The 27,300-nt window shown below is 43.0% G+C and overlaps 1 protein-coding gene across 2 annotated transcripts in view; it reads right to left on the bottom strand.

Annotated features, from left to right (window-relative positions):
* TBC1D9B (TBC1 domain family member 9B) overlaps positions 1-26,915 on the bottom strand; it is a 44,108-nt gene extending 17,193 nt beyond the window's left edge. The window contains exons 1-14 of one of the 2 annotated variants that reach the window (XM_043982150.1): positions 26,656-26,915; positions 22,501-22,611; positions 18,723-18,841; positions 15,777-16,005; positions 15,296-15,554; positions 13,889-14,096; positions 11,526-11,738; positions 8,233-8,376; positions 7,525-7,675; positions 6,933-7,147; positions 6,323-6,440; positions 4,406-4,691; positions 816-945; positions 584-682 (exon numbers count right to left, since the gene is read on the bottom strand). In XM_043982150.1, coding sequence (XP_043838085.1) covers positions 584-682; positions 816-945; positions 4,406-4,691; positions 6,323-6,440; positions 6,933-7,147; positions 7,525-7,675; positions 8,233-8,376; positions 11,526-11,738; positions 13,889-14,096; positions 15,296-15,554; positions 15,777-16,005; positions 18,723-18,841; positions 22,501-22,611; positions 26,656-26,773 — 2,400 coding nt within the window. In that variant the 5' untranslated portion in view covers positions 26,774-26,915. The remainder of the gene's footprint in view (positions 1-583; positions 683-815; positions 946-4,405; positions 4,692-6,322; positions 6,441-6,932; positions 7,148-7,524; positions 7,676-8,232; positions 8,377-11,525; positions 11,739-13,888; positions 14,097-15,295; positions 15,555-15,776; positions 16,006-18,722; positions 18,842-22,500; positions 22,612-26,655) is intronic. The other variant, XM_043982149.1, reaches the window with a different exon arrangement.
* Between the last annotated feature and the right edge of the window lie 385 nt (positions 26,916-27,300).

Here is a 27,300-nt window from a genome sequence, read left to right as displayed (position 1 = left end):
ACTGCACCACCCAGCTGCCCCGCCCAAACTTTTAAAATGGAATTCCCTAATTTTTCCCATGTTACCTCCTAGAGTGGAAAAAAAAAAGGTTGAGGTAATGCTATAAACTGGGGAGACATGAATGACTGGTTACTCAGAGACTAACCCCTCACAACAGCATGTACAGAGAACAGGTGGTAGTCTTCTCGACTGCTCTCAAACAAAAAGAAGGATCACAGCAGTATCAAAGACTACCAGCGCTTGTCACAAACAGGAAAGCCCAGGCCCATGACAGTTTCTTCAGAAGGGAGAGAGACCTGGATCTGCCCACCCCAACAGAATGGCAGAAAAGGCACAGTCATTTCTAAGCTCAGTCCTGCAATCAAGGTCATTTGGAAACTCCAATAACTGAGCCAACTTATTAGCCATCAGGCTGATAACTAATCAAATCATCAGTGGTACTTCTAGTGCTCAGCAGTTCCTTCTACCTGAGTAGAAAACACTCTAGGAAAAGCCTGGAAAGGCAGAATTCCTAAAAACAAAACAGCAAGGGCATGCTGATTCCCTGATGAAAGCTTCTGGATCCAGTTTGAGGTTTACGTACCACACTCCTTTTGGCTGTGTCCTCCAAGGACTGGATGACTTTTAGTCTTTGCTTAAACCGCATCTGTTCGATGTCATCCCCTCTTAAACTGCTAAATTTCTAGAAAAGGAAACAAGTTAATTAAATACCTCCAGATAAAAGTATGTCAGCACCCATATGCCAACATCCAAGTCATTGAATCAGTGTATGTGTACAAATGTTAAACAAAGTTAAACCTAGTATGAGTCCTGACCTCATAGGATGTTTTCAAGAGTTCAAAAATATCAATCTCAGGAGGAGGCTCATCCCCACTGGTGAGTAAGGCATGTAGGTGTGGGATAGGGGGAGAAACACTTTGCTTATTCACCACATTATCCAGGTATCTGTGATTAAGAAGGGGGAAAACATGTATCAGTTCAGAAAACACCAAGTAAGAATAAGAAATAGGCAAAATCAAATGGAAAAAGCTCCTTTGGGGGCCTGTCTTTGGCTACTCACTTATTTCTCACATATGCTCATGAAATGTACACGTCTTATGTTCAAGTAGACTACTGGGAGCCCTTCACTGGGTTGGAGACATCTTCCTTCTGAGTCAGAGAATTCCAATGCTTCATGACACTCTTGGAAATTTAAGATGCAACAAATAGTCTGTAACTCTAGTTTAGCTCCATTTGCCCTAAGAGGAAATCCCTTAGTCTGATTTCCTTGTTAAACCTTTTGGTTCAAGGAACCCTGTCTGCTTTGTCTTCATGATGATAAAGGTAGGGATCAGATACATAACATGGACAGAGGCCACCTATCTCTACTCAACTGGGAAACAAACAGCAATCCAGAGGTGAATTGCCACTTTAAGGCCATAGCAAGGCTCAAAGACTTAGTTGCTGGGAGACAATGACACATACTGGTGAACACAGCTGGAAAAAGTCATGCAGCTGTGCTGAGTCTGCTACAAACTTATGTTATTTAATCTTAACTAGGCTCTCACTGCAGCAAAGCCATCCTTTAACTCCTCCCAAACAGAGTGTTTACTCCACTCTCAGTAGCAGCTGTCCCCACCCCCCTCTTCTTCCCTCAGACTCCCCACTCCACTCCTCCCCTCAAACCTCTCACAGCGGAGGGCCTGGCCTCATACTTTATCGAGGAGGACACTCCCATCAGTGGCCTCTTTTTTCATTGACTCTATCCCTTCAACACAATCTCCAAATCTCCTCTCCTCCTTATTCTATCTCTGACAAAAAGGAGGCCCTTTTGTTTGCCAAGATCAGCACCTCTGCAAATATTCTTCATCTCTTTTCCTTCCTTCGCCAGTAGACTGGCCTCACGATCTTCCTTTGCCCCCGTCTTTAACCTTCCCCTACCAACTGGTTTCTTTTCTGTTATCTACAAACAGATCCAAGTCTCTTCTTTTAAAAAAAGTCCCACTTATCCCTTCCATGCTCTAAGGCTCTGTTCATTGCCAAAGAGCTGGAAAAAGTGATCAACACTCCTTGCTTCTACTGCACTTTTTTTTTTTTAGTGAGGCAATTGGGCTTAAGTGACTTGCCCAGGGTCACACAGCTAGTAAGTATCAAGTGTCTGAGGCCAGATTTGAACTCAGGTCCTCCTGAATCCAGGGCTGGTGCTCTATCCACTGCGCCACCTAGCTGCCCCATCTACTGCGCTTTTTAACTCACTGTAATCTGGTTTACAGAATCATCACTCAACTGAGGCCACTCTCTTCAAAGTTACCAATGATTTCTTAGTTGCTAAATCTGATGGTCTCTTCCCCACCCTCATTCTATGTGGCATTTGACACTGCTAGCTATCTCCTCTTGGACCGTCATGATACCACTCTCTCAGTTCTCCTCCTCTCTGCTGCCAAGGTGATATTCCTAAAGCACAGGTGTGACTGGGTCACCTTCACCCCTCAATAAACTCCAGGAACAAACATAAAATTCTCTTTTGGCTTTTAAAGCTCTTTCTACCTTTCCAGCCTTTGTATACTTGCCTCCCCAACGATTCGCCTGCATGGGCCCTCTTGCTGTTCCGCACACACAACATTCCCGTCTCCTCACTGGCTGTCTCTCATGCCTGGAATGCTCTCTCCTCACCTCCACCTCCTGGCTTCCTTCCAGCCTCAACTCAAATCCCACCTTCTGCAGGAGACCTTTCCTAGTCCCATTCCTACCCCTCAAACTGCTACTGTCTTCCTTCTGAGCTCACCTTCCACTTGCACTGTATATATTTTGCACATACATTTTTTGTGTGTGCTATCTCTCCCATTAGAACATGGGATTCTGGAAGGGAGGGATTGTATTTTTGCCTTTCTTTGTGTCCCCAGTGCATACTGCAGTGAAGAGCACATATCAGATACTGAATAAATGCTTGCCGATTGACCTATCTGCTTATTTTCAGGTTCTTTTGCTGAATGAAATCATTCACATCCCACACCCTGTGGCTATAGCCCAACGAGCTACCTTGGGACTTCTCTTCTTTCTCTGTATAGTCTTGGTCACCTCACCGGCTCTCATGGATTTAATATCATTTCTATATATTCCAGATCTGTATGTCCAACCCTAGTCTCTCTCCTGAGTTCCTGAGGCCTATTAGGTATTTCAACTGGATGTTTCATAGGCATCTCAAACTCCACATGTGTAAAACATGACTTGTTCTATTTCCTCTAAACCTGTCCCTTTTTCAATCTATCCCATTACTGCTGAGACCACGACTATCCTTCCATTCACCCAGGGTAACAACTTCATTGTCATACTCAATTCTTCACTCTCCCTTACTACATACATACCCCCTCACTCTGGTGCTGCTTCACTGAGGAGCTGGAGAGTCAAGCTTGAACAGTACCCAGATGAAGAAGGGTGGCTGGTGGTCCCTCTCTCACCTCCTATTTCCTATCCCTACCACCTAATGCACCAGGTAGTTAATGTTCTCCACAGTCTGATGCTACTGCACCTTTCCACTCTCATGTTTTATTATTTCCCGTTACATTTGATATGTACCATCCCAACTAGATGACTCTGCTCCCATCTCCTATTTTTGTACTTTTGCTTTTGCTATTCTTCATGCTTGGAATATCCTCTACCTCCTTTTGCAAAAATCAAGTTCTTATCCATCCTTTAAATTTAAATTCTACCCTCTAACCTTCCCTGCTTCCCCTATTAGTAATGACCTTCCTCTTGTGACTTCACATAGCATTTTTTTTTTTTGGCAGAGCAATGAGGGTTAAGTGACTTGCCCAGGGTCACACAGCTAGTAAGTGTCAAGTGTCTGAGACCAAATTTGAACTCAGGTCCTCCTGAATCCAGGGCCGGTGCTTTATCCACTGTGCCACCTAGACTTCACATAGCATTTTACCTACACTTCCCTTATTATGTAATGCTATATATTAGTTATTTATGTTGAGGTCTTTATCCCTCCATTAGACAGCTCCATGAACACAGGGACAGTGCTTTGCCTAAATCCTGCACCCTTCTTACTGCCTGGTGTGTGTTCTGCACAGCAGATATTTCATCAATGTTTGATGAATGAATGACTAAAGGCTGCTATGTTCCCTTCAAAGAACCTATTCCTGCTCGATGGTTTGCTCTCATAACAGTGGCCCATCTGAGAGCAAGTGCAGGGCCCAAAAAGTATCAGAAAACAACCTGGAGAACCATAAAATATTACAGATGAAAGAGCTCTTAGAGATCATCTAGTTCAGTCTCCTTAAATTTGTCTTGCCATCAAGCAGTTATCATAGTACCATTATTTAGAAGGATTGGTGAACAAAACATATCAGTTCATTGGCTATGTCTGAAAACGTGTACCCTGCACTGATGAGCTAGTCAAGACAGGGGAACCATGAATCACCTGCCCAGAACTGTCATGGCTTCACCTTCATCACTGCAATTCAACAGCTGCTCCATGTTGGCATCCAGGATGGCCAAGGAGACCTGCAAAATGAGCTTGATGCCCTCGTAGAAGAAACAGTCAACAATGACCACAGCACTTTCAAAGGGCATGACACTGAGGAAGAGAGTAAGAAACCAGGATAGGGAGATGGTGGAAATAACCCCTAGGTCCTGCATCTTCTCCGAGAGCTGAGGCAAGAATTCCCGGGTAAGCTCTTCAAAGATGCCTTGGTCCACAAGTGCACCTGAACAGGAAGAAAAGGAAGCTTATGGTGAGCCAAAATATCCTGCATCTTCTCTGTGAACCTGGGTTAAGAATATTCTAATCCTGGGACAGATTTTTAGCCAAAATCATTTATAATTTATTATAATGGAACAAAATCCCACTAGTTTGGGAACCCTTTATTACAATCTCTGATTGATAGTAATAGAAAAATGGTTTCCTTCCTTGCTGATATTCTTTTCTTTTTTTGGTATAAACACTCATTTTCTCCTAAATCTCTTACAAGAAAAAAAAATGCAACAAATCAGTCCCTCGTGGTAGCTAGGTGGTACTGTGGACACAGCACTGGGTCCAGAGTCAGGAAGTTAAAGTCTGGCTTCAGACACTAGCTATGTGATCCTGAGTAAGTCACTTCACTTCAGCTTGCCTCAGTTTCCTCATCTGTCAAATGGGAATAATAAGAACACCTACCTTTCAGAGTTGTTGTGAGGACCAAATAAGAAAATATGTATATTTCACATTAACAGAATGCCCAATGTAAGAATTCAGTTTTGGGGGGCAGCTAGATGGCGCAGTGGATAGAGCACCGGCCCTGGAGTCAGGAGTACCTGAGTTCAAATCCGGCCTTAGACACTTAACACTTACTAGCTGTGTGACCCTGGGCAAGTCACTTAACCCCAATTGCCTCACTTAAAAAAAAAAAAAGGATTCAGTTTTTAGGCTGATGGAAACTTAGACCTGAAAGGTTCCTATTTTTAAAAAATGGAGTTTGTATCTAACCATTTTCATCAATAGCTGCTGACTAAGGGTATTATGTGTATATTTGGCATTTTGTTACATAATATGGAGGGGGATTCTATTACTAGTGTTCTTCTTTGATGCCTCATTGTAGGACAAAGAAATAATGGGTTTTCAAGGACTGGCTAGTGGACTTAAGCTTGGGCAGGATCTATTATTTTTTTGTTTGTTTGTTTTTGCAGGGCAATAAGGATGAAATGACTTGCCCAGGGTCACACAGCTAGTAAGTATCAAGTGTCTTAGGCTGAATTTGAACTCAGGTCCTCCTGAATCCAGGGCCAGTGCTTTGTCTACTGAGCCACCTAGCTACCCTGGGCAGGATTTATTAAACAGGTTTGACCACAAACTGTCTGTCACCCAAGGACCACGTGAATTGAGTTCAGAGAGCCTCATCATAAGACTGGCCACAGGGTGATGAACTCCCATGTCAATGAAATCAAAGCTCTTTAAAGTGCCACTGTATGGATGAGGGAATACTATATTAAGCAATCTTGACATTTGTATGGGGCTTTGTGGTTTTCAACATTCTTTTTTTTTTTTCCCTAGGATCTTATCTGACCCTTACAACAAGTCCATAAGAAAAGCAGGGCAGAGACTGCTATCCCCATTTGACAGATAAAGACATTGAGGCTCAAAGAGGTGAATGATATGTTGGTGATCAGCCATCCAGAAAGTTTTAGAAGCAGGACTAGAATTCAGATCTTCTAACTCCTTTGGCTCTTACTACTCATAACATGTCATCTCTCAAAGTAAATCTCTTTTGCCCTTATAACGTCTTTCCTTTTAAAATACTTGTGTTTTCCTTAGTCTTCAATGACAAGACAGTTCGACTCCCAGAGCTTATGGACAACTCACCTACCACCCTGGTGTTGTAGTAGTCAGGCAGCATCCGCTCACAGAGCGCCACCAGCAGCCAGAAAGCCTCTTCCTCATTGCCGTACAGAAGCAGCACTGACGTCACAATGTTCATAGCCTATGAACAGACACAACAAGGCACAGAGAACAAACAGCATGGGAAACTGGGAGCTCCTATATCAAGCCATTGGATGGACCAGTCCGTCCTCAGCAGGGAAAGCAGATCATTCTGCATGGGGAACCTGGCTCAGGACCAAATACAATGGGCACTTCATGTTTGTGGAAGTGAATACGAAACCTCTATTATCTGTGACTAAAGACAACTTACTTTGAGAAGGAAGCCCTCTTTCAGGCCAGACCAGAAATGGGTGAAAGATACTACTTTAGTATGAGGGACAAGAGCAATCACTAGAGTCTGTTCTTCTATTCCTTCTCTGTGATGGGACACACCCAATCCTGTCTAAATCTTGTCAGGGGGCTGCCTGCTTCCTAAGAACAGACATGGGCTCTGGGACTAACTGCAGAGTTGCCTTGGAGTCTGAGATGCCATAGGGGACTTTCTAGCTCTAGTCACCCTTGCAAAAAGGTTGTCAAACTGGTGGTGTCTGACCTGGCAGTATCCAATCGTTGGGTTTCGGAAGGCATATGCCGTCAGCACTCGCCGGAGGGCAGCGATGCCCATTGCATTCTGGAAGGCTGGATGCTCAGGCATGGAACGGTGCAGATCTCTTTCGATTTCTTCAGCTGCAAGACTTTGCTTGCCCATGGATTTCTCCACCAGGTCAGCATAGTATCCGGGATGGGTCACCATTTCATTCCAGGCACCTACAGTGGGAATACACACAGCACTGTCTGGTATTCTCAGAAGAGTTTTATGCCTAGGGGTTCAATAAAATGCCAGGCTGGAGAGTATACAGAAAATAAGAGAGTGGGGGGGGTCAATTCCAAGCAAAGGCAAAGTTCCATTTCAGTCTGTAGCACCTGCTTTGTAGGTTCTAGAATTCCAACAGCTACTAAGACTCAAGCAATAAAGAGTAGTGGAATGTGCAGGCCCACTACGAGAAGCTGCTATGTGAGGTCACCTCCCTCACCCCCCAATCCATTCCCCACGTCAGTGGAGTGAACTTGTAGTAGAGAGCAGTCCTGACTTAAAGGACTCCCTGAGGAGAAGGGAACTCCTGTTGTGTGATATAGTGACTCACCTGAGAACAGGAGCCAGAGTTCTCCACGGAGGCTCTCAGGGATACCCTTTAAGACCAGCTCCCGGGTCTTTGCTGTACGATACATGCACATGCCACGTCCATATTCAAAGAAGTGAATATTCCAAGATTCTTCCTTCATCTTCTCCTTTGCCTTAGAGAAAAGAGTGTTGTTTATACTTGTGGACTCCAGAGGCCTTATGTGAACATACCAGGCCAAAGCAATACACACAGAAAACCTCTTTCATTGCTAAATCAATCACCTGTGAAGCACTGACCATCTCTCTCAAATTGCAAAATCCTTATAGTCAAAAAATGAGTGCTTAGCGAGCTGAAAAGGAGACGTGGCAATTCCTTATGACTTATGGTGAATTAATGAGAAGTATAACAGCCCTAAGGCTGCCTCTTTCCAAATAATTTAAGTCAAATGCTGTATTATGTCAACTGAAATAAGCTGGTTTCCATTTGTTTTTGAGACTCTTTCTTTACATCTCCAACAAGAGGACATGGCAATTCTGGCTAATTTGTAGCCTCTGGTTTGGGGTAAGGACATGAGGGTCCTATAGATTTTGGTAGAGAAATGCTAATGGCACCGAGGGGGAGGAGCCCATGCACGTGCCTGTGCCCAGTGATACCATCCTCTTCTTCCCCTCCTGACAACTCAACATTCATTCAAATTTTGGATCTCTTAATCACAATAGAGCGTCTTACCCCCTTGGGTCCAAGAAACTCTGTGGATGAGTTTTTTTGAAAAAGTTTGAGAAGTCCATGAGAAGCAGTTGGAGCCTCCTCCAAGAAGGAGGTCAGCTGACTGCTGAGGTTGGAGGACGGGCTGGCAGGCAGATCACTGTTCTCCTAAGGAAAAGAAAGTGCAGGTTTAAAAGGTTTTCCACCTTATGTGCTAGCCTGATTGTACTGGCCAGTCAGAGACTTCATTCTCCAAGAGCCAGACATTGACAGAGTACCTTTAGTTTTTAAATTTCATTTTTTAACTCTGAAATCAAACATTAAAAAAGGCATTTCTATATACACAGAACCAAAAGAGAAGTTTTTCTATGTGGCTATGAATCTCTTTCATATGGCTTGTTATTTTTTAAAAAGTGTATAATAAATTCTGCACATTGCTTTCTTATGAACGTCCCATTCTTTTCTCTGTACTTTATTAATTTTTTTTTTTTTAGTGAGGCAATTGGAGTTAAGTGACTTGCCCAGGGTCACACAGCTAGCAAGTGTTAACTGTCCGAGGCCAGATTTGAACTCAGGTCCTCCTACTCCAGGGCCGGTGCTCTATCCACTGCGCCACCTAGTTGCCAATAATATATTTTTTTTTGTCTTTTTTTTTTTTTTAGTGAGGCAATTGGGGTTAAGTGACTTGCCCAGGGTCACACAGCTAGTAAGTGTTAAGTGTCCGAGGCCGGATTTGAACTCAGGTACTCCTGACTCCAGGGCCGGTGCTCTATCCACTGCGCCACATAGCTGCCCCAATAATATTTTTAAAATGAAATTTTATGGAGCGGCTAGATAGCACAGTGGATAAAGCACTGGCCCTGGATTCAGGAGTATCTGAGTTCAAATCCGGCCTTGGACACTTGACACTTACTAGCTGTGTGACCTTGGGCAAGTCACTTAACCCCCATTGCCCCACCAAAAAAAAAATAAATAAATAAAACGAAATTTTATTTTTTTATTTTCAAGTCCTCATTTTTTCCTCCCTCTTCCTCCCATTTGAGCTAGCAAGAAAAACAAATTCTCTGTTACAAAATGTATAGTCAAGCAAAACAAATTTCTGCACTGATCATCCTCAATTTCCCAACCCTTGTAAATTGTCTAAATCTGTATTCTATCGCCCTTGTATCAGGAGGTGAGTAGCATGTTTCATCGAGAGTCCTCTGGATTTGTGGTTAGTCATTATATTTATTAGAGTTCCTAAATTTTTCCATGTTGGTTGTTTTTACAATATTGCTATTGTATAACTTGCTCTCCTGGTTCTGCTGAGTTTATTTATCATCAGTTCATAGAGGTCTTCCCAGGTTTCTCTGAAACCAACTTTATTTTTTTTTAATCATAAAAGAATTTTATTGTTTTTTAGTTACATGTTGAGATAGTTTTCAACATTTGTTTTTATAAGATTTCTAGTTTCAAATTTTTCTCCCTCCCTCCCTTCCTTCTCCCTACCCCAAGACAGCAAGCAATCTGATATAGGTTATATATGTACAATCACATTAAACATATTTCTGCATTAGTCATGCTGTGAAAGAAGAATCATGAAACCAACTTTAAGGGTTGGTCCCTGCTTTGATCAGAGTTCTTTCTTTTTCTTTCTTTTTTTTTAGTGAGGCAATTGGGGTTAAGTGACTTGCCCAGGGTCACACAGCTAGTGTTAAGTGTCTGAGGCCAGATTTGAACTCAGGTACTCCTGAATCCAGGGCCGGTGCTCTATCCACTGCGCCACCTAGCTGCCCCCAGAGTTCTTTCAAAGTTGTTTTTCTTTACAATATTGCCTTTGTATGAATTATTCTTCTGGTTCTGCTAACTTCACTCTGTATCAATTCCCAATAGCCACAATATTCTGAAATTGTCTCTTTTATCATTTTTTATGGTATTCTATTCCATTCATCTACCACCAATTTGTTCAGTCATTCTCCGAATTCCTATTGTTTAATAGGCAAGCTAATGTGTTCCCACAGATTCTAGTTTCCTTTCTTTTTTTCTATCCTTTTAATCTTCCCTTTAAGATCATGAAGTTTGATTTTCTTTCAGCTATCTGCTCCTCAATATCATCATACCTCTTAACACTTCTTTCTTGTCTCTGCTTACTTTCCTTTCTACACCAAACTGTTTGTGTGAATGTAATGTGTATTCAACCCACGTATGCCTGCTTCAGATAAAAGTGAAGCTTATATGATGCCCACTCCCTCCTCTCCTTCCTCCATATTTGCATGTTTTTAAGCACCATTAACTATGCTGACTATTGAATTAAGTCTAAAAAAACTTTTGTTAACCTTAAAAGAACCTTCTACTAGGTTTAGGCTGGTCTCCTCACTTTCTCCTGAACACACCAAGCAGGGCGACCCTTTTGTCTTTTCTCCTTTGTTCTGGCTACTTCTGCTCCCTGGGATGCCCTTCTTTCATTAATACTTGGTAAAGGTACTTTAAATCTTTGTTTAAAATATCTTATCACGTTTTCAGTTTAAATAGTGTTTCAAAAATGTAATGTTCCAAGGTAAAAGGAAAAACTTCATAAAGCAGCCATACCAGATCCAAGTTTACACCTGATCTTACATTAGAGCCAGTGTTAAGGGATTGCCAAGAAGTACTTAGTATGGAAATGTTGACGATGTATGCACAGCTGTATGCACACAAACAACAGCTAGTCATACCTATCAAGAGGAGGAGACTGAAAGTGCCTAGTTATATCACCAAAACTCAACTGATAAGCAGAAAGAGGAAAAGAACTTCATGTGTTGAAAAGATCGTGAACAAAAGAGAAATAGCAGAGTTGGGAGAGTATCCTGGACTTAGAGCAGAAAGTATACATTGAAGATTATGGAAGATAAAGGTAGAATGAGACCCCTTGATGGAGGGCCTTCAGTGCCTGAATCTGACTGATACGTGAGGACTAGAGAACTGTTTTTAGACTAAGGACCAGTGATCTTCAGGAAAAAAATGAAGGCCACATACAGTTTAAAAAGCAACTTAAATGGGGCAGCTAGGTGGCGCAGTGGATAGAGCACCGGCTCTGGAGTCAGGAGTACCTGAGTTCAAATCCAGCCTCAGACACTTAACACTTACTAGCTGTGTGACCCTGGGCAAGTCACTTAACCCCATTTGCCTCACTAAAAAAAAAAAAAAGCAACTTAACTAAGGTATGATTTTTAAGGAGAGGAAATAAACGAAAAGTTCAATTAACCTGCTTCTTAAATTAAGAACAGTGAAAATAAGAACTTTATATTCAACTATTAAAAACAACCTTAAATACATATAAAATTTTCCTTTCATCTCACCTGGCCTTGTGCTGGGTCTGGGACCCCGGCTTTCTCTCTGCTGCTAGCACGTGGCTTCTTTGCTGATGTTTTCTGAAGGAAATCTGAGATTCTCTGGACTAAAAAATCTCGGTCCTTCAGATTGGCAAACAAGAAGGTCATTTTACTTTTGGTGCTAATAGACAGTGGGCTTGGTAACACGCTGGAGCTGTCAGCTTTTTCAACCACTGTCACCTGCAAAAGAAGAGGCATTTGTTCCATGATTCTCACTCGCTCTATAACAGAAGCCAAACACACCCAAGAACTGAGCATTAAAGACATATATGTGCACGATCAGGAGAACCAGAATCTCTTGTCTTCTCAAAATGGATTGAATTTGGGAGCTATTCTCTTGCATGGAATTTCCCCAAGAAGCCCATGTTGAAGACCATGTCTCAAAGGCAACCAAAGTGTGGCAATGCTCCCACACCTCAAGCCAAGAATGAGTCCTCAAGACTGTGTGGCTGTTCCTCATGCCTGGAATGTTCTCTATCCTTATCTCTGTCTCTTAGCATCCCTGACTTCCTTTAAGACTAAGCTCGAGTGCCACCTTCTACAAGAGCCCCTGCCCTGTTCCGTCAGCTGTTAATTCATTTCTCTTCAAACTAATCTTCTATATATTCAGTGTTTATCTTGGATATCTTTATTATATGCTGTCTCAACAGAATATAAGTTCCTTGAGGATGGAAACTTTTTTTTTTTGCTTTTCTTTTATATTTCTAGCATTTAGCATAATGCTTGGCACATAGAAAGTGCTTCATCAATGGTTTTGATTAATGTGGAAACTGGTCTCATTTATTTATATCTGCAAAGAAACCAAAGGATTTCCCTGTCTTAACTAATGCACATTTTAAACAGAATTTCTCTCTCTTCTGCTACGAACTGGAATAAAAAAACAAATGATAGTTAAGTCTTATTGCCATTATTTACTAAAAGTTAGTGGGGGGGGGGCAGCTAGGTGACGCAGTGGATAAAGCACTGGCCCTGGATTCAGGAGGACCTGGGTTCCAATCCGGCCTCAGACACTTGACACTTACTAGCTGTGTGAACCTGGGCAAGTCACTTAACCCCCATGGCCCCGCAAAAAAAAAAAAAAAGTTAGTGGGACAGCTAGGTGGCACAGTGGATAGTGTTAGTTCTGGAGTCAGGAAGACCTGAGTTTAAATCCAGCTGTAGACACTAGCTATGTGACCCTGGGCAAGTCACTTAACCCTGTTTGCTTCATTTTCTTCATCTGAACGATGAGCTGGAGAAGAAAATAGCAAACCACTCCAGTATATTTGCCAAGAAAACCCCCAAAATGGGTCACACAAAGTCAGACACTACTGAAACGACTAAACAACAAATGAACAGTTAGGACAATATTTTGCATTTAAACAGTAACTTATAGTCAAGGCTCTCGAAGTATTTCCTACACAATTAACTACCTGTCTTTTTTTCTGTGAGGCAATTGGGGTTAAGTGACTTGCCCAGGGTCACACAGCCAGTAAGTGTTAAGTGTCTGAGGCTGGATTTGAACTCAGGTCCTCCTGATTCCAGGGTTGGTACTCTATCCACTGCACCATCTAGCTGGCCCCTACCTGTAAGTCTTGTTGGGCCCTACAATGAAAGGTGACCATCCTAAATCTTGCTCTAAATCTTTCAGTGACTGTTGTCTTGAAAGAGTTGGTGTGTCTCTTTTTAATGGTCTAATCCTCCCTCACATACAGAATAGTTGTTATTATCCTTCACAATGGGTCCTCCTGAAAGTCATGGAATTATCACCCAGCTGGAAAAGAAAGTCCTTGAGATACTATGAGTTGTTGAAACTCATGAAACAATCTGATCCAATGACCCAAGTGATGGTTCCTGGGCTAATAGCAAACATCATATAGCAATTAAAAGACTATCTCCTTTTATTTCCAAAGAAAGACCTTTATAGGAATCCCCCACCCCCAACATATTTTCTTTTTCTTTCTGGTGAGGCAATTGGGGTTAAGTGACTCGCCTAGGGTCATACAGCTAGTAAGTGTCAAGTGTCTGAGGCCGAATTTGAACTCAGGTCCTCCTGAATCCAGGGCCAGTGCTCTATCCACTGCGCCACCTAGATGCCCCAACATATTTTCTTATTCCATTGCCCTATATGAATCTCCTAATGCCCCCTAAAGGGTATAAAGGGTGGGTATAATTAACTGCATTAAATAGATGAGACACAAAGGAGTTAAGTAAAGGCCAAAATAGTTAGTCAGAAAGGTAACTCAAGTCTCCCAACTCCTAAACAGATGCTCTTTTCCACCATCTTGGCTGCCACCATAATGTGACTTCTGACCTTGAAAGTTAATACTCAGATTGAAACAATTCTTCACCTCTCTCAGTGGTATTATGAGATAACATGCCTCCTCTTCTTTGCTGGCAAAGCAAATATAATTGTTGGAGATGAACATCTGGCCAGGGATATGCATCTTATTGAATGGGGTCCACAAGGTACAGTCAGTGTGTCCATCCAGCCGTTCATCCTTTGGCAATCGGAACATTGCCCTGTAGCATTCATTTTTGGCCCTGGCATCCAGATCTCTGAATGAAGAGAGAAACCAAAGTATAAGGGCCAAGTATTAGCAATGATGCTACATTCAGTTTAAGTACTATTACCTACAGCTATACTGTATCCAACTGTAGCTGGGGGCAAGATGAACTGCCATATTCCTGATCAGGACAAACACAATTCATATAAATGAAAGATGGTGATATAAGTGAGAAGACTGGAACCGGAATCTTTTATATGAGGTTAAAAAGTAACTGCAAAATATTAAATTTTTTAGGAGACCCATTTCCCCTGGGAATGAAGGGTAAAGGGAAGGGGATACCTAATCCTAATTAGATAATTAGCACGTTCCTCTTGTCTTCCTTATAGTGTCTGAATTGTGGACATTTATCCTGGCAGATCAACATGGATGGACAGTCCCGCATCTCAAATGTTACCTCTTTCCTGGAGTTTGGAAGGCCCAAACTTTGACAAGCCCTATTATAGTCATGGAGTCCAAAAATCAGAGATCTTCAATGAGCTGTGACCCACAGGCCCATGGTTTAGATCTAAATACAGCATCACATTCCAAATTGCAACAGGAGCACCTATTCCCTCAGATCTGTAGATTAGTGTGGGAAAGGGACTAGAGGGGGGTGGCAAAACCTGAGCTTCTGTGGAGCTCTGCCTCAGGGCTGAGTGGTCCTGATCGGTGAATTAGTAAATGCAGACTCACCGCGCGAGCATGACAACAGACAGCTTTATCTGCTTGCCATTCCTGTGATTCCTTGGACCAAAATTACCTTCCCTGACCACCATTCCCTAATATGTGTTGTATTCCTCATTTAGAATATAAGCCCCTTAAGATTAGTCAAAATATAATTGGGAAATATTTAACAAAATAAATAAAAATAAAATAGAACATAAAAAAAAGAATATAAGCCCCTTGAAGGCAGGGGCTGTCCCACTTTTGGTTCTGAATAAGATAGTAGGGGCAGGGGAAGGGAAGGGAAACCAAGAGAGACATCACTGGACTTCTTCTCATGGGGAGAAAGGCATGGCGCAGAGTGTGGCTCTGAGATACCGATCTCCTCACTTTTGCTTCTATATGCTCAGTGTCTAGCACAGTGCCTGGCACATAGCAGGTAATCAGGAAACGCCTTTTCATTCATTCATCTAGACCAACCTGAGTCCCACACACAAGTATAAACTGGATTAGGATGCAGTTTCTCTTAAGTGAGAAGAAACGTACCTTTTTAAAGCAGAGATGTTTTTAAGAGGCCTAACAGGCTTGGGGAGGGACTTGTCCTCCAGGAAGCCTTCATTGTCCAGTAGTTGTCGCATGGCAATATTGGCCAATTGCTCCATAAGCTTGAAGGTCTCGTTGATGTTGAGGAACATGGAGAAGTACAGCTCCTTGTCCCTGGTGTTAACTTTGATGCACTCAGGGAATAGCAGGGTGGCATTCTTCTCCAGCTCGGTTACATCCACCCACTGGACCACCAAGGTTACTGGGAACCACCAAACAAAGAAACATCAATTCAAACAGCTTTGAGAGACATAGTAAAACAAATCGACAGAAGAAATAAGTGGCAGTGTGACTCAAGAATGGCTCACAATGTGTAGTTATTGAGGATGACCTGAAGCCCTGGGAGGGGAAGAACTCAAAATCCCTACTCTCTGATGCGTGGCTTCTTTGGGCTAGAACAGGCTCCTGGATCACAACAGCTCACCTTCTTTGCCCAAAAGGAAGGAGTAGAAACAAAGGTGGTTGACAGTCAGGTACAACCATCCCTGCCTGGGCACCCGTCCCTTCCAGTAGCTGCAGGAATAGTAATTGACCAGCTTCTCCCCTTCAGGCATTCCAAACTGTTTCCTCATCTTGAGTTCTGCCTCTTTAAATTTTCCTGGATCCTCATCTCCCTGAGGCTGCAGGTTCTTGTTTTCTTCAGCAATGATGCCCTGGAGTGGAGAACAGAGAATGGAGATGGACACTCCTATGTAAAATGAATAAGGAAAGGGGCAAAAGGAACCATTTAAGTTCCTAAAACAATAATGGCATTAAAAAAGGAAGTGGAAATTTAATTTAGAATTTATGATTAAGAAAGGTTAAGTGCAATGATCTGCCTGTAGGAAGGATGCTTATCGACCAAATAAAAGAATTAGATAGAGGATGTTGGCAAAACTAAGGTAACACTAATAATTGAAGCTAAAGTCCACCAAGAGCTAATAGTCTTCCAGGCTGCTTGGAAGCCCAGAACACACATCCTTTTTATTGCTACTAATGATACTAGGATCACTCTGCTGTCCCTATCTTCATTTTTCTTTTTTTTTTTGGTGAGGCAATTGAGGTTAAGTGACTTGCCTAGGGTCACACAGCCAGTAAGTGTTAAGTGCCTGAGGCTGGATTTGAACTCAGGTCCTCCTGACTCCAGGGCTGGTGCTCTATCCACTGCACCACCTAGTTGCCCTGCCTATCTTCATTTTTAAGATGGAAAGGCAGAAGGGATAACCTATTAGAAGAATGTTCCCTGTCTCCCAATCTTCTTCAATCTTTTAAGGTGAATGAATGTTCCATAAAGCGCTGTCTTTGGCTCTCTTCTCTTTCTATAGCTCCTCTCTTAGTGATCTCATCAATTTCCATGGCTATTAATTATATAGATGATTCCAAAATCTTTATCTCCAGCCCTGACCTCTATTCTGAGCTCCAGACCCAAACTTAGCCTGTTTATAGGGCATATCCATCTGGATGTCCCACTAGCAGCTCAAAATTAACATGTTTAAAAACCAAGTCAGCAATCTTTTCCTCTAATTTGGCTTCCCCTATGACATCACCATCTCTGACTGTAGTAACACCATTCACCCTAGCCATTATGTTTTCAAAACTTTGGAGTAAAATCTTTGACTCTTCTCTCTAGTCATCTACCAGATCCACTCAGTTACCAAGTCCTGTTAATTTCATTGTTGGAAAATTTCTCTTTTTTCTTCTCTGTTGCCCCTGTCACCAACCAGGTACTAAGTTTCATTACTACCAGCCTGAATGATCACAATATTCTCCTAGTTGGTGTTCTTGCCTCCACCATCTCCCTTCTTTGGTCCACTACCAGAATCACCTTCCTCATGCACAGTGAGGTCATGTCACTGCTCATAAATCTTCAGTGTCTCTAGGATCCACCAAGTAAAGCTCAAATTCCTTTGCTTTAAATCCAAAGCTCTCTACATTTTGGCAATACCTAACCACTCCCATTCCCTGCTGTGTACTCTTCTTTTCTAGCCAAATTAGACTAGTCTATGTCCCTTGAACAAGCTCTGTATTTACCTACCTTCAAGCCTTTGCTCATGATGTTCCCTTTGCCCGAGATGTTCTCCTCTTTTTTTTTTTACCTACAGAATTCCCGGCTATCTTTCAAAGCCCAAATCAAATGTCACCTTCTACCAGGAAACCTTCCCTGAGGATTGACAATTATCCCTGGCTGTCACAAAGCATTTCTACACCTCTCTAATGTGCTCATACAATATTTTGTATTACAATTATCTGTGTATGTCACATCTTCTACCATGAGTTAGTTCCATGAGAGCAGGGGCCTTCTAATATTTAAACTCTGAATTTCCCTCTATCAAACTGCATAATTTTTGTAGACAGGAGGAAGCTTAAATGTTTACTCATTTTGTGGGTGAACTGATCAAGGCATGCACTGCTGCCTTGGGGACTTCTCTATCTACTCAGTCACAAGAAAGATACTTGGATATAACCTGACTTTTCTAGGAGAACAAAGCTAGTGGTTTCATTCTACATTGGTCCAAAAAAGTGGGACCATAAACAATAAAAATACTGTTAAACAAAAGTGCTACTTGTTACTTTAAGAAGTTGGTTCTAAAATATGAAAACTGGGAGCCTGCTACCATACTAGGGTAGCTAATGAAGAATCTTGAACAACTTGATACAGAACACTTTTTTAACACACCTTAAGCTTCAAAGATTGGGGAACAGAGGAAGAAGAGTCTGGATGAATAGAAATCTGAGGACTCTCTCCTGGCCTTGAGTTACAAGTGCTACCACAAGGTTCACTGGCTGGAGTCTCTCCAGCTCCAGGACTTCCCTACCTACCTGTCTCTGAGGCTGTTCAAACTTACTCAATGTTATAAATTTTTAAAAAAGATTGTGTTTAAATTAAGGCTAATTTGTTATAATTAGGTAGACGATGCAGATTTTAGTCATCCTTTTTTCTACCTATATGTGGATGAAGTAAATAAAACATGCAATAATTCAATGGGATAACAGAAATGGAAGGGATGGTAAAACTTCACTAGGTTTTCTTAATAACAGCAAGCTTATCCTTTGCTCAGAAAAAGTGGTCAAGAGTACCCATACTCCATCCAGTATTCTGAGAATGTTGAAAATAAAGGAGATCAGAAAGTTCAGTAAAGAAACAAAGCAGAACTAAGAAGGAAGTCACATGGAGGAAGATTTCAATCGACTAAGAGGAAGAACTTTCTAACACCCAAGATGTCCAATAATGTCATGGCTGTCTGGAGAGTGAGCTCCCAGCACTGGGGTTTTCCACAGAAGTTATAGGCTTCACCGTCAGGGATGTGGCAGAAAGCACTCCTCTGTAGGTGGGAGGTGAAAGCATGTAAGGTCCCCAATCACATGACAATGCTACACAAGCGTTCCTTACATGTATCTTGCCCTTGACGAAGGTAGTGATGTCTTCTTCATTCTCAAAGATGGACAATGTCTGCAGCAAGTTATTTTCCAGCCATTCCCAATGTTTTGTGATTTCCTTACGGGAAGAACCTAGGTTGTATGGGGAGGTTAAAAAAAGAAAAAAGAAAACCCATCAACACAGCAATCTTTCAAGCTCATATGAGGAGGAAAATCAGGAACTATTTCCCATTGTAAAGGCTAAGGAAAAAGTTTCTGTACATACAAGTGATGAGAAGGCTTAAATTGAGGACAGTTAAAAGAGATAAGATGGAATGCTTACAAGGCTGTGGGGAAATGTGGAGAAATAAGAACACTCTTATTCTGCTAGTATAGCTATGAAATGATACAATCTTTCTGGAAAACAAAATGACATTATACAATAAGACCTACCAAGTTCTCTGATCTAGTGATTCCATTATGAGGGTTATATCCTAAATATGGCATTGACAGGAAAAAAAGGCTTCTGTACAAAAGTATCCAAAACATTAATCATAATAGCAAAAAAACCCAAACAAACAAAAAAAATCTAACCAACAAAAAAAGATCCATGTAACTGATGACTGGGAAACAGCTGGACTATAGCACATAATAAATTCTATTCAATTCAAAGAACACTCATTACGCATCTACTATGTACAAGGTACCTCGTTAGACCCTAGGGATACAAAAACAAAATTGTTCCTGTCATAGAGGAGTTTGTGTTATGGTGGAGAATACAATATGACAAAAGTAATAGTTGACTGTTTTGTTTTTTTTTTTTAGTGAGGCAATTGGGCTTAAGTGACTTTTCCAGGGTCACACAGCTAGTAAGTGTCAAATGTCTAAGGCTGTATTTGAACTCAGGTCCTCCTGAATCCAGAGCCGGTGCTCTACCCACTGTGCCACCTAGATGATCCTAGTTGACATTTTATTAAACAAAACTGGGAAGGTGGCCAGGAGTCAGTTTGTGAAGGGCCTTTGATGTCAGGCTAGAGTTTTTGTTTTAATTAGACTCAGTAGGGAGCCAATAAAGGTATTTGAGCAGGGGAATGATGGAGTCTGACTTGAATCTTAAGAAAATTATTTTGGCAGCTGTATGAAGGATAGATTGGAGAAGGGAGGGAATGGAAAAAGGGAGGCCAACAAGTAGATTACTGAAATAACCTAGGTAAGAGGGGATGACAGCTTGAACTAGGCATACACTTGAGAGACATTGTGAAAGAGAAAAGGCAAATTTAGAGTCATCTGAATAGAGATGATAATTGAGCCCAGAGGAATCACCAAGAAAGAAGATGGTCCAGGACAGAGCCTTAGGGAAATTTAGGGGATGGGATCTGAACTGTGAATTGCTAAAGGTAACTGAGAAGAAGGTTAGATAGGTGGGAGGAGAAGCAGGAGAAAGTAGATTCACAGAAATCAAAGGGAAAAGTATTTAGAAGGATAGGGTGGTCAACAGTGTCAAATGTTACAGACATTAAGGACTATGAGAACTCAGAAAAAGTCAGTGGATTTTACAGTTTAAAAAGTCAGGGAGGGGGCAGCTAGGTGGCACAGTGGATAGAGCACCGGCCCTGGAGTCAGGAGTACCTGAGTTCAAATCCGGCCTCAGACACTTAACACTTACTAGCTGTGTGACCCTGGGCAAGTCACTTAACCCCAATTGCCTCACTTAAAAAAAAAAAAAGTCAGGGAAAGGGGGCAGCTAGGTGGCGCAGTGGATAAAGCACCAGCCCTGGATTCAGGAGTACCTGAGTTCAAATCCGGCCTCAGACACTTGATACTTACTAGCTGTGTGACCCTGGGCAAGTCACCTAACCCCCACTGCCCCGCCAAAAAAAAAAAAAAAAAGAAAGAAAGAAATATGTATGATAGGAAGAACAGATGGGCCAAGCACAAGGAATGACAGGTGGATGATGTCCTGAGATTACTCAGGATACAATGTACAAGGAGTCCAGCACAATGAACAGAGAACATAAGGGAGAAGAGGAACAAGAGTTGTACAGGGGGGCAGCTAGGTGGTATAGTGGATAGAGCACCAGCCCTGGAGTCAGGAGGACCCGAGTTCAAATCCGGCTTCAGACACTTAACACTTACTAGCTGTGTGACCCTGGGCAAGTCATTTAACCCCAACTGCCTTACCGAAAACAAAACAAAAACAAAACAAGACAAACAAAAAAAAGAGTTGTATAGGAAGGGCAGTCATTTGTAGATTGTGATCCGCATAGCTGGGGGAGCATCCAAATTGAGGATGTCACATATGCATTTGTGTTTAGGAAAAACCATTCATGATAAGGTGGTCTTCAGCAGAAATAGGATCTAGATTATGTCTGAGTTACACTCTCCTAGAATTGCTACCCTGTAGTTTTAGTTCCTAAATGCTTCACCTGGAACTGCCAGCTCAATGCAGGTTGGGCTTGGTTTGGCCCTTCCCCTACCAGCTGATGACCTCTCCTCTGGGTGCTCTCCTTGGATCAGCAGTTTTTGATCCAAATGCCTTAATGCAGCTGAGTTTGGCTGGCACTTCTTCCTATTTCCACTCCCCAGTTTTCACCTAAGCTCTAAGGAATACTTTAAGTGTCCACGTACCAGGCCTTATTTTAACACCTCCCCTCTTGCCTTGCCTCAGGAGTTCTGCTCCATCCCTGATCCTTTGCCAAGCCAAAGGAGTCCCAAAGAGACTTGGGCCAGTGTGGGAGGTTGGAGAGGAAGTGTGTGTGTGTGTGTGTGTGTGTGTGTGTGTGTGTGTGTTGGGAGGTTAGTTCTGTCACTATGATTGGGAAAGATGTATCCCTGAGTCAGAACTCAGAAAATCTTTTCCAAAGGAACTTTTACACACTGTGGTTAGGTTCTAGAGGACAATTAACATATTCTGGGTAAAGAGGCTTTTGTGGGCTGAACTGGAAACCTAACCACCGCATTACATCTGTTTCTACAGGTGAAAAAAAAACTTCTTGAGTTACAAACACCTCAACTGATAGACTTCTGGGATACTATGGAGGTTTCTGATCTAAATGTCTGACTGCAGATGAGCTTGGCTGGTCCTGTTTCCAGGATACTCACTTCCTATTTCTACTCTTCAGTTTTCACCTAAGCTCTAAGGAACACTGTCCTAAGACGCTCTTTCTAGACCTTGGGGGAATTCCTGTCCTAGCCTCTCTTTTGGACCCCTCCCTGCCAAAAGAGCCAGAACTCTGGTCCCATACCTCTGCTAACCCAGTCCTGAGCTCTGAAGCATATTAGGCTGTTATTCAGCTAATATACCACTCCCTTTGGAGAAAGAAACGATGATACTTCACAGTTATACATGACTCTATCAGAGGTAAGCCAACATGCTACACCTAAACTGTAGGCTCTCATTTCCCATGAAAGGCTCCCTATGGGAGGGTGAAAGGAGAATGTAAGGAACAGCAGTGAAGAAAGGAAGTGGTTAGAACAAGAATTCTAAAAATACTAAAGCCCACTTCTCCCAAACAGCATTACAGACTCAAGGAGGTTATTGAACCTGATGGCTCTGGGTTACTACATTTGCTGAGGCAGGAAGCCAGTCACATGTTCTGGGGTACACTCTTGCTAGCAGAAGCTCAAAATGTCTGAAAATCTTGCTGAGAGCAGCCACAGGTCCGACATCCCTGATAAAGCATGTCACTCTCCCTCTATTTTTTGGGTCACTGGTCTTGGGAGACCAGGCATATCAATGTGCAGGTCCCTCTCTGAACTATGCCTGATACAAGTTCTGATGAGACAAGATAAGCTGAAGCATAAGGACCTACCACAGGCGACGGCCCAATAGATCTGAGAGTCCTGAGTCTGGTGAAGGATTCGATACGGGGCAACTCTGGCACTGGAATCCAAGACAACATCCAGGGTACCCACAAGAAGACCTGGGAAAGAAGGTGGAGAGAAATGTGACTGGGGATTTAAGTGGTCTATGTCCCTGCTCTGGTTCCAGCAAAGGCCGCTACAGATGGCTGGATTTCATAGGCTGAGAGAACAGGAAGGATCAAATGAGAAGCCGTGTTCTAAGGCACTTTGTGAACTACAAATTGCTGTACAAACATACATTAATTACTACCTGTCCTTCGGCCCGGGGAACCAGGACAGATAGCTGTCATTTTCTGTTTAAAAGTCTCAAAGGAGGGCCGTTCTTCAGCTTCTTTCAGGTTTCACTTGTGTCACTGAACCCCCGGAAGGAGGAAAATCTTTCTTTTGTAGACAATGATAAAGTCCTCCTGGACCCTTCCAACATTTTCAGTCCTGTTACACTTAACTCCCCTCCACATCCTGTATGAGCTGGCGACACTGAGCTTCTTGCTGTTCCTCATATCGAGCTCTCACCCTGCCATCTCTCTGTACCGTTTTTTTCTGGCTGTTCCCCATGCCTGAAATGCCCTTGCTCCTCACTTCTATCTTCTGATTTCCCTCAAGACTAAGCTCAAATCCCACCTTCTGTAGGGAGCCTTTCCTGCTTGCTCCTGCTACTAGTTCCTTCCCTCTGAGACTCCCTTCCACTTCCACTATCTATATCTGGTAGGTATGTAGCTATTTGCACATGTAGTCTCCCTAACAGAATGTTAACTACCTGAGAGCAGGGGCCGTGTTTTTGCCCCTTTTTTTTGTATCGGTTTAGCACAGCGCCTGGTATATTGTAAGTGCTTAATAAGGGCTTGACTTGAGGATAGCTCAAATGACTGACACCCACTGTCTCTCATTCTGTACGACTCTCATTTCTTCAGAAACATAAGGAACTTTCTAGTCCTTTCTAAATGACTCCTACTTCTTCAAATGTTTTTTCTCCAAGAATTCATATCTTTAAAAACATCCCCAAACCAAGCAAATCTTTTTATTGATGTTTTCCCCCCTTTCTGACATCAAAATCACTTTCCCAATTATTCTGTGCTCCCTATATCTTCTTTCCTCCTCCTATCACTATAGACCTTTCCCTTGTAATAAAGAAGTACAGGTCAAACAAAACAAACCAACATATTGGTGGTACCTGATGATAAATGCCTCATTTCCTAGTAATAGTCCATTTCTCTGCTCAGAAAAAGGAACCTTGCTTCCCTGTCAAAAACCCAATTTTTCTCTTTGATACATTTCTGTACCTATCTTTTTAAAATCTGGTGACTTCACAAAGATGGAAGAAGTCATCATTTTTTGCTGGTCATGCTTCCAACACAAATTAGCATAATGATAATTTATTATTCTAGCACCTACCTAGGACCTAAGGTTGGGTTTCCACAGAAATTCATTTTCTAGATTACCAAATCTTATCCCTTTAACTGTCCAAACTTGCTTTATTTGAATTATTATGGATAGAAATGTTCTAAAAGGCAGGAAATATATCTTTCCCTTCTTAAAAAGAGAATACTGGTACATCATAATTTTACAATTTATGTATAACCTTTGCTAAAGATTAGCCTTTTCTCAATGACTAAGGGTAATCATTATGAATGCCAATGACTATGGCCCTAACCGTAATGAAATCATTCCCCCAAGGGCTACTGAAGTGTATGGAGCTCTTTGCTATGCCAAATGGCTTTGGGCTGCATTGCACTGTCTGTTTCTGTCTCTTCCTGGCTATCAGCTATCTCTTCTCACTGTTACATTTCGCCATAGTCATTGTGCTTCCACTAGCTACTATTCCCACACCATACAATCATTCATTCAACACTTTGAAGAGCCTATTGCATTGAGAGCACTGTGCTGGATACAGTTCAGATAAAATATGATCTCTGCCTTCAGAGAACTCATAGTCTCTTGGGGGAAAAGGTATAGATAACTATAATATGTAATATGATACAAGTTCATTAAAGAGTTGAGAAACAAAATACCATGAGGTGTTAAAAGGCCATTATGATCAAAGAAGGAAGACTTCTGGGAGGAGGTACCATCTGAGTTGGGCTTTCAATGAAGGTTAAGAAGGAATCTGACAATGACAGACAGCATAGAGAACGTCCAAGATAAAGACATTGGTAGAGGAAAGCCCAAATGGTTCACCTGGGGTACAAAGTACATGACACATTGGCAGCTAGGTGGTGCAGTGGATAGAGCACCAGCCCTGGAGTCAGGAGTACCTGAGTTCAAATGCAGCCTCAAACACTTAACACTTACTAGCTGTATGACCCTGGGCAAGTCACTTAACCCCAAATGCCTCACTAAAAACCAAAAAAACCAAAACAAAAACAAAGTACATGACACTGATCTGAAGGTCCTTGCTTATTTCTTGTTAGGGACATATTCCATATGTTTGAGAATTCTAGATGTCTCACCTCTGGAAAAGTGGGAGTGTTCAAAGTACTATGTTTCTCACCATATGACTGCTTTTGTAGTCTTTAGTCTTCATTTGTTATAACTATAATTGACTAGTCTTTCCTTTCCCTGTAACACCAGCATGGAACTATGTCTACTTATACAACCAGGTTGAAAAATGGATCCTGTGAAGTGGTTGCATCATTTGAATTTGAAAATCCAAAGTTATAATTATATGTAAAATATGGTCACTGGTTCCAGCCCAATGGAAATATACAATGAAAATTTGAAAGTGGCCACTTCATGGGATTTATTATTCATAAAGACTGGGACCTAGCTGGATATTATCATAATTTCTAAAGGATCCCAAAGCACTTTTTATACACACACACACATATCAGCATTCACTTCATTATGTAATTCCTTTAAAAATCATTTCTTAGGCCCTGTGTGTAAGAATGGTTTGGATAAGACAGTTGTATGAGAAAGGCAAAAAAACCAAACTAATAAAAACTGTATGAGAAAAAATAAGTGAAGAGCTATGTGAGCTCCAAGGTCATTAACAACAATAGAGAGGGTAGAGATGACTGGGACACTTTCCCACTCTCCCTCTACCTCCAAAATACAGGGCATGGGAAATCTGTTTAACAAAACTTAACCCCTTCAGCCTGGAGCTGGAAATTCAGTCTAACATTTCAACCAAATAATTTTATACCAAAAGTTCAGCAAAATCAATCAAGTAGTTAGAAAGAATTTCTAGGAGTAGAATCCAATTAGCTGGTTTGAAATTTGTCTAGATTCTGGAGCTAACACTTCAATATTTCCAGGGACTGGCACCAGAATTTTCAAAAAGAAAGTTCAAGTTTCTCTCCTGACTCATTACCAGGCTGAGCTGTTGACAAGGGGGCAGATTTTACCGGTGGATACCCTTGACATCTGGGAGAAACAACAGCTGACTGAAGGGAAGAAACAGAAAACTACAAAAAATTTCCATTGAGAATGCACCTCGGGCATCAGATGGCCCAGTAACCTTCCCGGCTCTATATCTCCAAGGGGGCACCCTGCTCTTTCTTTTTAGGGTTATAGCCACAAAGCTGGAAAAAAAACAACAGGCCTGCGGACTGAGGGGGCTGTAGTTATATCCCAGGACCAGGAGGGGAGTGGAAATCCTGGGCCTTATTAAGACTCAATGGTATCAAAGACAGGTTGGGGTGAGGAGTCTGGAGGCCTGGGTTTAGGCTATCTGTTGCCAGGAACTGCTGGTCATCATGGGCAAGTGACTTCCCCTCTCTGTAGCTCAGTTTCCCCATCAGTGTAATTAGCAAGATGCAGGCACGATCTCTAAGGAGTCTTGCAGCTCTCGGTTCTATTGGGAAGGGGGGGTGGGGAGGTGGGGGACTGAGGCTCCAGCTGGGGCAGCCGCCCTTCCCGAAGGATCCACGGACCCGGCATCAGCGTCTCCCCGTCCTGCTGCCCCAAGCGGGTCTCCAGATGTTACCGGGCCCCGCCCCTCCCAGCCCTCCTTTAAACCTGTGGTCCCCGCCCCTCCCCGGGGGTCCCCCCTCGACCTCTCCTTGGACAGTGAATCCCAGACCTGGGGCTTCCCCTTCCGCAGCCTAGCTGCCGCTGCCCCGACCCTGGCCCCGGCCCCGGCCCCGGTCCGGCCCGGCCCTCACCCGTGAGGCCGCCTCCCTTGCCGTGGCCGCGGCGCCGCTGCAGCAGGAAGAAGGGATTGGCGCGCTCTGTCACCCACAGCGCATTCGCCACCAGCACCTCCTCCGGGCTCAGCCACATCCTGTGGGCCCGGAGCCCCCCGGACTCCCCGAAGCTGCAGGAGCAGTCGGGTTCGGGCCGGGCCCAGCTCCCCGGAAAAGCGGAAGCGAAGCGGGCGGGAGCACAGGAAAGAGCGCGGGAGCGAGCGCGACGAAAAGCGAGCGCAGCTCGGCGGGGAGGGCCAGCGGCGCCCGGGGCCCAGCGCCCCCTGGCGGCCGTCGGAGGCGCCCCGGCCAGACTGAGCCCAGGCCTCCTCCGGCTCAGCCCCGCAGCCTCTGCCTCGCCCCCTTTCTCCGCTCTTCCCTCCCGCCTGCACCTTGGTTCTCTTTCCCCTTCCCCCCTTTTCCTCCCCTCCCTCTTTTTCCTCTGTCCCCTCTTATCGCTTATCTCTCCCCTTCCCTGTCCTCCTTCCTCCTCTTTCCCTTCTCTTCTTCCTTCTTTCCTTTCCCTCCCTCCTCTTCCCCCTTTCCCTCCCCCTTTAACCCTTTCCTCATCTTCTCCTTCCTTTTCCTCCCTCCCTCTCTCCTTCTAACCCTTCCCTCCTCTTC

The sequence above is a fragment of the Dromiciops gliroides genome, chromosome 2 (genome assembly GCF_019393635.1).
Source record: "Dromiciops gliroides isolate mDroGli1 chromosome 2, mDroGli1.pri, whole genome shotgun sequence".
Lineage (NCBI taxonomy): Eukaryota > Metazoa > Chordata > Mammalia > Microbiotheria > Microbiotheriidae > Dromiciops > Dromiciops gliroides.
This window is presented reverse-complemented; position numbering and strand designations above follow the sequence as displayed.